Below are 15,797 nucleotides of genomic sequence, written 5' to 3' on the forward strand. Positions count from 1 at the left end.
GAATCAGACAGGTAGATATTTTAATTGTAGCTTTGTAGGATTCTTTTTGGCTTTATACATCTCACCACAAATTTATTGGGTCTGGCAATTTCTAACTTTTGTAGTTTTCCTTTTCATATTTCTCTTACACATTTATATTTGGTGGGATGCAGTAATTCTGAAAAAATAACAAAGAAAATAAAATGTTGAAACTTATGGGTTATGGAACAGTTATTTTACTTTGTGACTATATGATAAAAGCATTTTGTCACCACGTTAGATTTTATAATAACTTGCTGATAAAAAAGTACATGTTAAATAATTGAAGATTTTTAGATAAAATCATAATTTACTTTAAATATTCATCAAACAAGTCTTTCAATCTTTGACCAGTATTTCAAATAATGAAGTTCAATATTTTCAGATACAATTTTAGTATTTACAAAAACTATAAGTATTATGGTCAATCTGCCTGTAAAAATACACTGAATATATTGTTATTGTAAGTATTTATGATCAAACGAGAAAAAAATACAATAATTTTTGAGTATTTTTTGTGGTATGTGATTCTCTAGACCAAGTAGTTATTATTTAACAAAAGTTTCTTTTTATAATTTTTTAACCTTTTGGTATCTGAAAGTGTACTAATACAATTAATCCAAATTCGTGTTGGATAGATTCACTAATAGAATGAAGCGTTTCTACGATATTTCTTTTTAAAGCTCAAACTCGTAATATCAAGTTAAAAGTAGCGGTATCTCAATCATCTCACGATACACTTTGTATTATTAAACAAAAGTTTGCATTAAAGAGAATGATTTTAGCTGAGTAATACACTTTTCAATGTAATTGCCAATCATATCTTTGATAGTGTAATACTCGTGCCTTTGTCTAATACACAAGTAAATGTGCCATCATTTAAATACCTAATTATATATTCACCAAACTCATACCATAAGTCTAATTCAACCAATTGCAAATAGAGAACCATTATCCAACCAACTTTCTTAATTCTCGTCGTTTTCATATAACTATAAGTAACGACTTGATATTGAATTGAAACAACTTCCTCTCATTAATTTCCTTTTCGTTAAAGGAAGTTGGTTTTTGGTCCAGTTCTGCAATTAAACTACTTTAAGCAACCCGAATTAATATATTATTTGACATTCAATGCAATCTAGCCCACATACTTTGACAATTAAGGTAATAAAAATTAGTACATCTTATTAAATCACAATGATCCTAGAGATCTTGGGTAGTTGTTCTTTTCATTTATATTTTTCCTTATTTTCTCTTGGGGTGTAACTATTGTTTTGATTAAAGACATGAATTGACACTCCAACTTCCACACTATTTGAAAATTCCGGGAAACGTAAAAAAAAATAGTATTTAAAAATTAGAATTGTGTTTAGATATGAATACAATTTGGAAATGTTTTTGAATTTTCGTGAGTAATTTAAAGTGAAAATTTTAAAAAATGACTTTTTGAAGTTTTTCAAATTTTCGAAAATTCTAAAATTCAACTTCAAGTGAAATTTGAATCATGGACAAACACTAATTTTGAAAAGAAAAACAGTGATTTTTTTTCAAAGAAAGGTGAAAAAAATTCTTATGGCCAAACGGGCCCTAGGTACTGTAAGGGGTCGTTTTGTATGCAGACCAAATTATCTCGAGATTATAGTCCTAGTTTTATAATTCTTTAACCAACTTATCCCACTTGAAAAGTGGGATAATATAATTCCAAGTTTGATTAGACGAGGTGGGATATCCAGGATTAAGTCTCGGATTAAACTTATACTATGTTTGATTGACGTCAACCAAACACAATATAAATATAATCTCACACATGATTAATTTATACCGTCAACCAAACACATTATAAATATAATTTCACACTTAATCTCACCTTATCATACATTATCCCGCGTGCCAAAAAAAAAAATTGATCTGCCTAAACTTAATAGTTAAAAGTTAACACTGCTAATAAAAAGTAAAAGATGCCCAAATTCTCAACGAATTACTTAGCAGAAATATAAAAAGGGAAATTCTCAAATTTACCACCGTAGGTTGGAGACCAACTTCTCTAAAGGCACATGCAAGTCAGTACTTCTATATACATAAAATGTCAGTAGAATAATTTAGCACTATACAAGAAAACAGAAAGTCAACTAAGATTTCAGAAATCCTTGTGGCACTTATGAAAATGCTTGAACCCAAGAGGACAAGAAAAGAGGGTAACAAGTCAATCAAAGAATCATCCAATGAAAAGATGTTAAATAGCTCTAGACACTAGGAAAGCAATCAATTCAGAATATGACCTATAATAATATACAATATTTTCAGTAGGATGGAAGAGGAGGGCGTAACCAATAAAGTTGTTATGTAATCACGAGGTCACAAGGTCAAATCTTGCAAATACCCTCTTGCAAAAAAGCAAGGTAAAATTGTGAACAATAGACCCTTATAATTCGGTCTTTCCCTAGGTTCCGCGTATAATAGGATCTTAGTACACCATGCGACCCGGAAATTACGGGTTCGAGTCGTAGAAATAGCCTCTTGCAAACAACCTCTTGGAAGGAAAGTCTTGGTGTAACTGATAAAACTGTTGTCATATGACCAAGAGGACCAGGAGGTCGCGAGTTCGAGTAGTGGAGACATCTTTCAAAAATGTAAGGTAAAACTGTATACAATAAACCCTTGTGATCCGACCTTTCCCCAAACCCCGCGTATAGCAGGAGCTTAATACACCATGTGACCAGGAGATCACGGGTTCGAGCCGTAAAAATAGTCTTTTACAAAAATGCAAAATAAGACAGCTTACAATAGATCATTGTGATTCGACACTTCTGCGGACCTCTCGCATAGTGAAAACTTTGTGCTGCGAGCTGCCTTTTTTTATACGGAAAAGGGCCATATTGATCCCTGTACTCTTTAAAAATAGTTATATTTGTCCTTCGTTATACTTTTTGATATATTTATCCTTACCATTATACTTTAGGATCATATTTGTCCCTGTACTCTTCAAAGAGGGTTACATTTGTCCTTCGTCATACTTTTTAACATATTTATCCTTACACTTATACTTTAGGATCATATTTGTCCTTCATCCATTAAATCCTCATGTCCCACCTTTCTTTTCCTACATGGTGCCTATGTGGATTTCTTTTTCCTCCAATTTAAATATGGTCAACTATTTAAGATAATTTAATTAACTATTAACCATAAACCATAAACCATAATTTGGTTGTCTGTACTTATTTGTGTCTTTGGGCAGCCAATATATAAAATATAGTGGCTTCATTCTGATAATTCACATTACTCTAATATTATTCGTCATTGTAGGTTTATGTTAAACCAGGTCGAAGATAAGGGGTGGAGATAGAGTATTAGGTATGATTTGAATGAACTCTATAGCTTTTGTTTATATTTGTGTTCTATTAGGAAATACATTAAATATGTATAAATATTTAATTACGAACTTAATAACTAAAATGAGCTATGAGCAAGATCAGAACCTATAAACTTTAAATCATGACTCTGCCATCCAAAAAGTTGAATTATTTAGATATACTTTTTTAAATATGTAATTTTATTTTATTTTTTAAAAACATGAAAATTATATACCCAAATCACAAAAAAAACTAGATGTTTTGACCCTTGTAATCGAATTCTTTCATATAAAATGAGAGGAGGGAGCAATATTTTCTTTTCGAGAAAAAATATGTTTGAGGAAACAATCCTAGACAATATTAGGCTTCTGGCAGTGCTCTATTTTAAGCACGGACCTTTGTCATTAATTCCATTGTTGTGCAACTTCTCGTAATTTAATTTGGTTACTGCAATAATTGTAAGTTGTATCAGATTAGTGATTTTGAGTTCAAAGTTCTTGTTTGCCAATATGTTGCCGCTGCTATCCGAAAAATATGGAGCTGAAAAAGAACATTATCTTAAATAGGTGACCATATTTAAATTGGATGGGCGGATTAAATTATCTTAAATAGTTGACCATATTTAAATTGGAGGAAAAAGAAATCCACATAGGCACCATGTAGGAAAAGAAAGGTGGGATATGAGAATTTAATGGACGAGGGACAAATATGATCCTAAAGTATAAGTGTAAGAATAAATATATCAAAAAGTATGATGAAGGACAAATGTAACCCTCTTTGAAGAGTACAAGGACAAATATGATCCTAAAATATAATGGTAAGGATAAATATATCAAAAAAATATAACGATGGACAAATATAACCATTTTTAAAGAGTACAAGAATAAATATGACCCTTTTCCGTTTTTTATATTTCAATATTAGGATGAAAAAACCTCAAAAACAGTGCTTACACAGTTCCACTACAGTAATACTCATAGAAATATACATCTTTTCAAAGTTTTTTCCTTTCCCTTTTTTGTCCCCCCTCTATGATGTTACAAAGATGGCCCACAGATTTTAGAAACTAAAGTAAACAGATGATTGAACTATCAATAAATCTTTTTCACTTGGTACAAGCCAACAGTTTATGTTTGTGAACCAATCATATGTTACTTTAATACTTTAGGTTCATTGATCTTTTCATCCCAACTATTGATTTTCTTGATTCAGGTCCTATGTTCTTCTCTTGATCCCCACCACCACTGATCTCATCTTCCATTTTGCCATCAGTCTCTTCATCTGGAAAAACATGTCAAGAATAATAAGAAACAGAAATCATTAACAAAACTTTTATGAGCAGGAAAACAAAATTTTAAGGGAAGACGACATTGTATAGCCGCTCTCAAAATAATAGCGAAAATGTGTGTGTGTATATATATATATGTGTGTGTGTGTGTGTTATATACAAAAAATATACAAATTTTATATACTTTTGCGACTACCAGATATAAATAGTTTTGGTCGGGGGCTAAAAGTGATCTTTGCCCAAATTTTGAAAGGGAAAAAAGTGATTCTTGTATATTGTTGCTAAGCCAAAGCATAGAATTTTTTGTTCCTTGCTTTTCCGCTTTAGGGTTGAGAGTCGACCTCAACTAATTTGAGATTGAGACATAGTTGTCGGTATTGTTGTTATCTCTACATTTGAGGAAGGAGGATTGCATCTATGTTTTAATGGTGACACATCCAAGAAAACTATTTGATAGCATTAATCAGAAGGGATATTTAGAAGGGATATTTAACTGAATTAAAGTTATCTTCTTGGAATGGTAAGAGTGAAACTGGACAAAAAACGCCTTCTTAATTTTCTAAAATGACAAATTTATTGGAATATTTTTTCTTTTGGAGGTAGAAAGGGTCGGAAGGAATAGTATTCATCTAGATTTAAGATGGGGCACTTCTTAATGCTTAATAGACTTAGGCACGGCGAGAAGTAGTGATACCTGAAGCACTACCTAGAGAAAATTCAGTAAGACGCCGGACACAATCCTTGAGCGCCTGGAGCTCAGCTTCTTTCTCATGGAGTTTGGAATGAGTTTGGTGCAGCTCAGATGCCAGCTCCACAATCTGGCTTTCTTGTTGTTCAATTAGTAAATGACACAGCTTTTGATCCAGTTCCGATGGCAATACTCCACTGAATTGATAAGTTTCCGCATTGTGGTCATTGGCTAAGTTAAAGTTTTTCTCCAGAAATTCATCCTGTACAGCAAAAATCAACAGTTACAAATGAAAATTAGGTAATAAAGCGGAAATAGGTGCCTTAAGTTGGCAGGGAGTGTATTGTCTTTAATCTGTTGTCGCCATTTATCTGAACTCACCAAAAACTCAAAAGGACTACACACGAATACTCCTAATGATATAGGAAACGTACCAGCATTGCCATATACAGTTGCAATTAAATGCAAATAAGATATGTAGGCCATTATACGAATGATAAATCAACTTTAGATGTGTGACAGAAAAAATCCCATTTGATTTGCTGCAGTAGTTGCATGGATTAATCATAGGCCATGAGGGGATGTCCAACTATTTCTAGGTAGAAAATGGATGTATTAGTTTTGTCATTTAAGTCCAAACAACCTAACCTAAGAATAATTTCTAATTATTGTTTGCGCCTATGTGACTCTATTTTATTAAAATTCATATCTCCTCTTAACAAGAATAAGATAATTAATTGAATGTTCATTTGGATTAACCAATTGCAAAGTTGGACCAGGGAAAATGATAACTTGGCACCAGTACCATATAAAATTGATCATAGAAAATAATAGTAAACTCATCTATTGTTACACATATAGGTTATAGCAGTAGGAATTTCCAATGACACCTCCTTGAAAATGGTTTCTAAAAAGGATAGATATTAACAATGAGACTAAGGCCTAACTGTTTGCACTTGATGGAGGTTTGAATCAAAATAGTTCAGACCTCAGACCATTTAGTGCACTTTGGTTTTTCTTTAAGATTTAACCACTTAATAAGTCTAAATGACTCAGATCTTTCGAACAGAGTCTTAATATTATTAAGAGCCTATCCAAAGATTTTTGCAAATGATTTTTCACCACCGCTCTGTCTACAACCACCACTATCAGCCACCTCCACCACCGCTGCAACTGCCAACGGTGTTGCCAACTACCAACCACCAAGACCAGTCACTGTCACATCAATTATCTCCACCATTAATACTATCTCCCCTACCAACCACCACAACACCACCAACATTGCCAACCACTACCACCAACCACCTCCCCCATTGCACAACCATTGCCAGTTTGCCACTACACTGCCACTGACCAGCCACCAACTTACAACCTAATATTTTGTGGATATAAAATTTAAATTATTTTATTTGAATTTTATATTTAGGAGTAATAATTTTTAATAATAAATAAATTATAAACATTATGATGTTGAGAAAACAAACAGTTCTAATCATTCAGTAATCAAATCTAAAGACAAAATCTTAATATTCAAATGTGAATTTAGATTCAGACATCTGAATGTTTTACTTAATCTTAAAAAAAGCAAACGGCTCATAAGTTACTTGATAAGTACAAAATATGGAGTACTCCTTTTGTATCAGTTTATCTGCCCCTATAACTATTTGGTGAGTCAAAATTACTCCCTTTGACTATGATTTTTCAAACATTTTTAAAAAAAATATGGAAATGAAATGTGACTTAGAATAATTTCTGAATATGACAAATTATATTCAAGAAATTAAAGAATAGCTGGCCTATTTCACACCGAAAATTAGACATTTCAACCATCTTACCCCAAACTCCATCACTCTTTCTGGATTGAGGGAGTAGTGTCCTTTTGCAAATAACAATTTAAATCACTTACATCCAGATGGAGCTTCAAAGATTTTTAGTAAAATTTGCTTCGAATGGACCCAACGAAAATGTACTCATTCACAAATATAGGTAGAAAATATTAAAACGGTTGAAAACTACGAAATTGTAGATTGAAAACACATAGAGAGGTTGAGTGGAGAGGACAAGAAGGAAACACTTATTTACTCTCCCGACAACGAAGAAAGAACAACAAATCAATATGGATTGAGAAAATACGAAGGTTAGACAAGACCATGTAGAGGAAATTTATTTCACATTGAACACACCTTACAAGGATCTCTTCCTCCACCCAAATCTGTACCTTCAGTAGCACACCATGGAAGCTTTTGTAATTCAGACTCAAGCTCTGCTTCCAGCTGATCCATTTCCATAACCTCAGGTTGCGGCTCTTCTGTAACGACACTGCTTGCACATTCACCTTCCTCAGCCACCTGGTGATCTACTGCTCTAAAAATATTCCTGTTTTCGGTGCCACTCTCCGGAAAAGCACGTATCGTGCATTCTCCATCATTCTTTTCATTTGTTTCAGCTTTATTTTTCGAAGCACGCAGGTCATGTGCAACTTTTCTCCTAGAAAGTTCGGCTTTTAATTCTTCTACAGCTTTTGCAGTTTCATTCATGGTAGAATTGAGCCTATTGATCTCAGATTTCCCAGCTGACATCATGCACACCATTCCAATTCCTAGTCCGTAACCGAAAAAGGAATTACCTGGAAACATAAAAACATATTAAGCAAAGGAATTAGGTTCGGCTACTTGGGGCAACTTAATATTAGAGAAGACTATTCACACAAACAAGACTATCAAAATAACAGGCACAAATGGCAAATTAGAAATAAACAGGTAGAACAAAATATTCAGTCACATCTTCGAGTTCGACCAATATGATAGGAGTTTGGTCGAGCCATGAGACGACACCAACCAACTAGAGAAAGTAAATATGATAGGAGTTTGGTCGAGCCATGTGACGACACCAACCAACTAGAGAAAGTAAACACAGTGACAGAAGACAGTATACCCAACTAGCAAAACAGCATCAGCATTGGGAGCATTGATCCAAATTTTATCTCAAAGATTGATGATGTCCTCAAATAGCATGACTAGATCAGACAGGTTAAGCTATACAATGCACCAAATCAGAAATAGAAATTAATCATGAAAAATTGGGAATGAACAAGCAACTTATAGCATAGAGTTATTGTTGAGGGACTAAATAAAATAAGAACCAATAATATAGAGTTTTTTTAACCCATATTATAGGCAAAAGTTAAAATAAAAGGTTATATGAAAATTTGTAACTAATTTGATCAATACAAGTTGAAACATTGCAATGCTTGTAGCGATATGGTTTTGCTCACAATATGAAAGCGCTAAAATTTTCGGAATTTTTAACTTATTGAGATCCGGTATCTTACTGATTATCTCCACAATCAGGTTAAAAATTGTTTTGACTCTTTGTTTTAGCAGCAGTTGATCAGATACAAGCGGAGCCATTTGACCACGAAAAAGGTGTTCCATTAATGTAGCAAAATGCAGATTATCATCATCTCAACTGCTGGTACTACTGGTCAACCTCACTACAGAAGAGGACCTCAAAAACCCCTTCTCGACTCATTCAAGAAAAAGAAAGACAGAGTAGATCAATATTGGAAAGCAGACCACATAGCTAACGAATATGAGCTAGGCAGTGACCAGTGCAGATACTCCGATGTCCCTTTATTTGAAGAATTTAATACATTCCGAACATGGGGAAGACATTACCACGATCTAGTAGAGTTATGCTAAACAATGTACAAAAGTAACTCTGCCCTCTACAATTTTATAACTTCTTTGACAGATTTCTGCCCAAAGGAAATGATCCCATTACCTTGTACTAGTGGGAAATAGCTAGGTGGATTTAGTCAAGGTACGCACAAGCTGCCCCAATCATAAAAACAATGATACCATTACTTGGAATTACCAAGTTCTATGCATCAAACTCCAATATTCTCTTAAGCAGACTTTGAACATAAGAGGATTTGACCGTGATGATTCCAAATTGAGTTGTTCTACTTACACTAGATAACTGGTAAGGTAAAGAGTTAAGACAAATATGAACCAGTGCATTATAACTTGTGAGCCATTGGTATTTCTATGAACAAGGAAGCCAAAGTAATGGATACTACAACTACAACAACAACAATAAATAACCCAGTATAATCCCACAAGTGGTGTCCGGGGAGGGTAGTGTGTACGCAGACCTTATTCTTACTTAGAAAGTAGAGAAGATGTTTCCGATATACAAAGTAATGGATTCTAGTTAACTAAAAACGAGAAAATGTAATGGACAATAGAAAATCTAAACACAATCCTACTAAAGCATGATTGCAGAAAACACCACCTATTGATCCTAACCCAAAATAAAAGACAAATTTTTAATGTAAAGAAGATGTTTTTAGGACAATACATACCTTTGGAAGCACAAGAATCACATTTCCCTGAAGGAACCTTATTAGTTCTCCTCTTCTTTAAACAAACATAAAATCTCTTCCCATTCCCATTTCCACTCTTCCTCTTATCCAATCTAAACAATTCCTTTTCACCACCCCTTACATTTCCACATTTTTTTCCTAACTTCCCACCATTATTTCTCTTACACTCCATTGCATTCCCATTGCTCTTTCTAGAACCTTCCACATTTTTCTTCCTCAAATTCCTAGACCCCAATTCAGAACCAGAAGCACTAGAAAACCTAAAAATTGATCCATCAGAAAACCCCTCACTGTGTTCTTGAATGCTGCAGCCAAGATTACATGCAAAGCTTGAATCTTTATGCTGAAAAGAGGCCTTAAACCCTTCTTCTGGGTCATTGGGTTGATCACATTTACTGTTAATTTCATGATTACTCGTAAAGCTTGAATCTTTATCACAATTTATGTTAGTTTCAGTGAAACCAGAAGTGGGTTCAGTAGCATTTTGGTTAAAGATTTTCTTGGCTAGAAAACCAGATCCTGCTGCTGCTGCAACTACCAAAGCTGGCCACATTGAGTGATTTTTATTTCAAGATTCTAACTTAGGGTTTAAAATTTGAACGAGATCCCATTCAAAAATTGCTAATTTGCTAGGCAGTAAATGTTGTTGCACTGACAATTTCTATGAAAGTGACAAGCTTTGAATATTGTGTGTGCAATGTGGGGAGAGTGAGTCAGAGAGAAAAGAGAACTTTTCGGCTCGGTGTTAATACGTGTCTTTTCATCTATAAGTTTGTTCACGTGCTTCCCGCTTTTTGATAAATTTCAATTTTGTGTTTGGGTGTTTCTCTCCCCTTTGTTGGTCTTTTAGAAGCAGGGGCTTAGAGATATTGGGCCAATTTATGGTACGATAACCTAACCCAGTAAATGGCATTAAAAAGCACAACTTATTCTTACGGATATTTGCATCTATACCCGCTTTTTAGGTTACATTTTAACTTGTGTTCGCTTTGCAAAAAAATTACAAACGTACCCATTTTTTCGCGTAACTTCAGCATACGGGACTGAAGTAGCAAAGACAATCACGCAAAATTTCAGCATTCTAGTAGACCGACTTGAAGTAGCAAGTGTGTTGAACCAAGTGTAGGGAAAGGGCACGGTTAGCCACTAATAACATATGTATTTACTTTTAAGCCACTATTTAAAATGTTTTTAGTCTTTAGCCACTGCTTTAATAAACTTTAACTATCCGGACGAAAATACCCTTCTGTTCATGTCATTAACTTTTGAACTTAACTTCAGGACTACATGTCCTTAACTTTTGAACTTGTAACTCTAAGTTCAGGACTTCAGGACTACATGTCCTTAACTTTTAAACTTGTAACTTAGTTCAGGACTAAGTATCCTTAACTTTTGAACTTCGAACTCAAACTTCAGGACCAAGTATCCTTAACTTTTGTACTTGTAAGTCAAAGTTAAGGACCTATTATCCTTAACTTTTGATCTTGTAACTGTAAGTTAAGGACTGCCCGTCCTTAACTTTTGTACTTGTTAGTCTAAGTTCAGGACAAAGTGTCCTTAACTTTTGAACTTGTAAGTCTAAGTTCAGGACCTATTGTCCTTAACTTTTGAACTTGGAACTCAAACTTCAGGACCAAGTGTCCTTAACTTTTGAACTTGTAACTGTAAGTTAAGGACTGTCTGTCCTTAACTTTTGAACTTGTAAGTCTAAGTTACCTTAACTTTTGAACTTGTAAGTCTAAGTTAAGGACTTCAGGACTACATGTCCTTAACTTTTGAACTTATATGTAAGATTATCATGTTCAAGATTCCTGGTATGAATTAAAGTTTATGCTTACATGTGGTATCAAGAGCCTTGATTGTTTGAACCGTTAATCTTTGTTTACTCGTATAGTATGAACGAAATCACTGTGGCTTTGATTGAAAAAAAATTCTCTTCATCAAATCTGCAAGAACATTAATATTCATGTTTTCTCTTTTCTCCAAATTTAGAGCCTTTGTCTGTGTCATATTATTTATATTAGTTGATGTTGTTGATGATACAACGAAAGAATAGTAGCTACTAAAAAATTAAAATAATAATTTTAGAGCTTATTTCTCCCAAACTGTTTTGACATAATAGGGACGCTTTAGCCTGCGTACAACGTAAGTATGTAATAGGTTTGGGAAGAAAAGCAATGGAAGAAAGGGTAAAAATGTCTTCTCATATTAATTTTAATAGAGTAGTGGCTATTTTTGCTCAACATTAGAATTATTGGATAAACAATAAATACCACCTTAAATAGTGGCTACCCCACGCCATTTCTACCCAAGTGTGCTGAAGTTTTTGCTTGTAATTGCTGAACTTAAGCATAGTAGCTGAAATTTTGTTCTCTATTTGCTGAAGTTTTTGTTTGTAATTGTTGAACTTAAGCATAGTAGCTGAAGTTTTGTTCTCTATTTGCTGAAGTTTTTGTTTGTAATTACAATAAATAAGCTAAAGTTTTTTTGGCTTAGATTCATTAGTTTTGTCAATAAACTTTTTCAAAAACTTCAACAGAAGATGTTGAAGTTATTTAGTTCATTTATATAAACTTCAGCACTAAATAAGCTGAAGTTTTTTTGTCCTGGATAAGTTTTTTCAAAAATTTCAGCAGAAGATGCTGAAGTTATTTAGTTCATTTCTAAAAACTTCAGCACTAAAAGCTGAAGTTTTGAAGAACCAATATCCATCTTAAAAGCACAAATTGTATTGATATGGACAAGTGTAACATTAACCAGTTTTTACATCAAGAAATTTTTTAGTAGCCAGCGAGATGTGAGGAACAATCAAGAATTCAGCTTTTGGAATCAAAATTAACCAACATACAGAGGAATCATGTCATTTAATGTAACGATCCGACTGGTCGTTTTGAGCAATTGCACCTGGTTCAGCAGTTTGAGGTCAAGAGCAACTTCACATTATGTATATCGACTTGTATGCATGGTTGGATTCAGATTTCGAATGAATCAGAGTCAAATTGAAAACAAGGAATATAGTTCTGGAAGCTTAAGCAGAGAGAATTTGACTGGAATTTGACTTTTGAGTAAATGACTTCGGAATGAGTTTTAGATGATGTCAGTAGCTTCGTATGGTGATTTTGGACTTTGACTTGTGTTCGGATTTGGATTTGTAGGCTCGTAGGGTAATTTGAGGCATGTTGGTGAAAGTTGGAAAAGTTAAAGTTTGGAAAATGAAGAGGTTTGACCTATAGTTGACTTTTATGTTATCGAGGTAGGAATGCGATTCCGAAAGTTGAAACATCTTCATTATGTAATTTGGGCCTCGCCTGCAAAATTTGGTGTCATTTGGAGTTGATTTGATTTGGTTCGGACGCTTGGTTGCAATTCTAGAGATTCTTAAAGTTCATAGTAATTTTCATGCATTTGGGCATCTGATTCTTGGTCTTAGAGATGTTTTAAGTGATTTGGAAGTGGGACTAAGTTCGTATAATGTTATGGGATGTGTTGGTACATTTGGTTGAGGTTCCGGCGGCCTCAGATGAGTTTCGAGATGAGTTTTGAGCGAGTTCGAACATTTCGGCACTCGGAAGTTGTTACGGATTGTGTGAGGGGGGGGGGAGCATGGACAGTGGTAAATCATCACCCCAGAGCCAAAAGGACTACTGTCAGCGGTGATATTTTGCTGCAACAATGGAATTTTTGCGGTAGCGGAAAATGGTCCGCGGTGAAGAAGAATCCGCAGGTTCACTGGTCTGACTTCGGAAGTCTATATCTTTTGATCTATAAGGAATTTTGAGATGATTCAAAAATAAAAGTTGTAACTCTTCGTGTCTAGTTTCCAAAAGGTTAAGGAAATCACAATTTGGACATCAGTAGAGAAAGTTATGTCCAAAATACTAAAGTATGTCACCTCATTCAACATTCTCTGCAGTAGCGGTGGATTTACCGCGGTCAGCGGTGGTTTTTTGCGGTCAGCAGTGATGGAAATCTGTGAGGTTTACTATAAATACAAGTTTTAGGGTTTTATTTCATATTTTGTCCTAGAGAACTCGAATTTTGGCAATATTTCGAAGGTTTTTCAAGAAATTCATCGGGGTAAGTGATTCTATCTCGGATTTGGCTAAAATATATGAATCTATCATTGAATTCATCGTTTTATTCGTGATTTGGGATGGAATTTGGGAAAAATTGTGAAATCTTTCAAAAATGTAAAATGATGATTTGAAGGACCAAATGGTATCGAAATTGGATAATTTTTGTATGGGTGAACTCGTATCAGAATGTGTATTCAGTTTTTGTAAATTTTGTTGGGTTCTGAGGTGCAGGCCTGGGGAGTTGACTTTTGTTGACTTGTTGCAAATTATATAAGAATCATAGTTTGATTAATTGAAATTGTTTTCTCTTGCATTATTAGATATATTCAAGTCATTTTTTGGCTAGATTGAGCCGATCGTTGATGAATTGGTAAAGGAAAAGCTAAATTGAGTATTGAATTAGACAGATTGAGGTACGTATCTTGTCTAACCTTGTGTGGGGGACTTCCCCTTAGTATTTGAGTCTTCTATGCTAATTGTAGTCCGTGCATGCGAGGTGACGAGTGTGTGCTCAGACTTATTTGTGGGAAATTTGCCTCTAGGGTTCTTAGGTCCTTATATTCATTATGTGGGAAGTATCCCGTTATGGTTTGGTTTCCTAATTGCTTAAATTATCTCTATATGCTCCATATGATGTTATTAGTTTTCCTCTAATTCGTACGTATTACTTGACCCTTAATTGTCTTAATTGAAGTGATTGCCTTCCTTATTGTTTTGATACTTCTTAATTGTGAGTTTCCTTTATGACTTCGTGTAAACATGCTACATGTCCAATTATTGTGGTTATCAGTGTAGTTATCACGTGCTTATTATGTCTGGTTGTTTTGTTGAGGTTAGCGTGCTTCTTGGTTTTTCCGTGATCCTTATTATGTACTATTCTTGTTTAAATTGATGATTATTCATATCGAACAAGACTTATGACATTCTCTTGATAATTGTCCATTGTTGAGTATTGAATCGAGTTGAGATCTATATTGCGAAGCTAACTGTTGAAACATGATTGGTTATTGTTGATTCCCTTGCCGGAAAGTTATTGGTTTTATTGTTGATTCCCTTGCTGGGATATTATTGTTTCTATTGTTGATTCTCTTGCCGGGATGTTATTATTTCTATTGTTGATTCCCTTGCCAGAATATTATTATTTCTATTATTAACTCCTTTGTCGGGATATTATTGTTCATATTATTGACTTCCTTGTCGTGATGTTATTGTTTCTATTGTTTGGGTGAGAAAGAGTATAAAACACGAAGGGTGATGTCGTGCATGATATTGTGAGAGAGAGTTAAAGCACGAAGGGTGATGCCGTGCACATTTCTATTTATGCATATTGTGAGGAAGAGTGTAAAAGCACGAAGGGTGATGTTGTGCCACATTATTGAGAGTAAAAAATGTCGTGCCACATTATTGAGAGTAAAAGCACGAAGGATAATACCGTGCATGATATTGTGAGGAAGATTGCAAAGCACGAATGGTGATGTTGTGCACAATTCTATTTATTGTGAGGAAGAGTGATAAAGCACGAAGGGTGATGCCATGCACTTTCTGTTTATTGTGTTTCTTTGTAGTTATCAATTCAAGTATTTTTATTATTTAGATTTCTTTACTGCAGTGACCCTTGTGATGGAACCCCATCCAGTTTTCAATACTTCGTCATACTTATATACATATTTTTCAATACTTCAAATTTCAATAATTGTTTCATCTTCAATTCATTTAGTTACTCAATTAAATTTTCTTAAACTGTCTGACGTTGTATTTTACTTAAAAATAAAATTTCTACCAAGTTAATTAATTAAATTCCTTGATAAAGGTAATATTTTATTCGATGTTGTACTTTAATTGAAAATAGTACTTTCTTTATTTAAATAATTTCTAAAAATAACTTCATCTTTTCTTGCTGAGTTCCGAATTGGTTTAGAAGCTGTACTCCACTTATGTTAAGTAAATCAGACTCCTTGAACATCTTAATTGCATTGGTTATGGACCTTAT

At 34.0% G+C, this 15,797-nt stretch overlaps 1 protein-coding gene across 2 annotated transcripts; it reads right to left on the minus strand.

Annotated features, from left to right (window-relative positions):
• Nucleotides 1-4,252: 4,252 nt before the first annotated feature.
• On the minus strand, nucleotides 4,253-10,482 carry LOC107818375 (uncharacterized). 2 transcript variants are annotated; one of them, XM_016644382.2, is made up of 4 exons: nucleotides 9,711-10,482; nucleotides 7,528-7,970; nucleotides 5,363-5,606; nucleotides 4,253-4,649 (listed from the first exon to the last, which is right to left on the minus strand). In XM_016644382.2, the coding sequence occupies exons 1-4, from the start codon at nucleotides 10,282-10,284 to the stop codon at nucleotides 4,525-4,527; spliced, it is 1,386 nt and encodes a 461-aa protein (XP_016499868.1). In that variant the 5' UTR covers nucleotides 10,285-10,482; the 3' UTR covers nucleotides 4,253-4,524. The 2 variants fall into 2 exon arrangements, with proteins under 2 accessions (XP_016499868.1, XP_016499867.1); XM_016644381.2 differs by having other exon boundaries at nucleotides 5,351-5,606; nucleotides 9,711-10,481.
• Between the last annotated feature and the right edge of the window lie 5,315 nt (nucleotides 10,483-15,797).

Source organism: Nicotiana tabacum, chromosome 10 (assembly GCF_000715075.1).
Source record: "Nicotiana tabacum cultivar K326 chromosome 10, ASM71507v2, whole genome shotgun sequence".
Lineage (NCBI taxonomy): Eukaryota > Viridiplantae > Streptophyta > Magnoliopsida > Solanales > Solanaceae > Nicotiana > Nicotiana tabacum.

What these genes read in the sequence shown, in the direction of transcription:
- LOC107818375 (XM_016644381.2), bottom strand. Translation starts at nt 10,284, where the DNA reads ATGTGGCCAGCTTTGGTAGTTGCAGCAGCAGCAGGATCTGGTTTTCTA. An exon ending in TGATTCTTGTGCTTCCAAAG is followed by an intron (nt 7,971 to 9,710) that starts GTATGTATTGTC and finishes TTATGTTTCCAG; the next exon opens with GTAATTCCTTTTTCGGTTAC. An exon ending in TTCTCTAGGTAGTGCTTCAG is followed by an intron (nt 4,650 to 5,350) that starts GTATCACTACTT and finishes ATGTTTTTCCAG; the next exon opens with ATGAAGAGACTGATGGCAAA.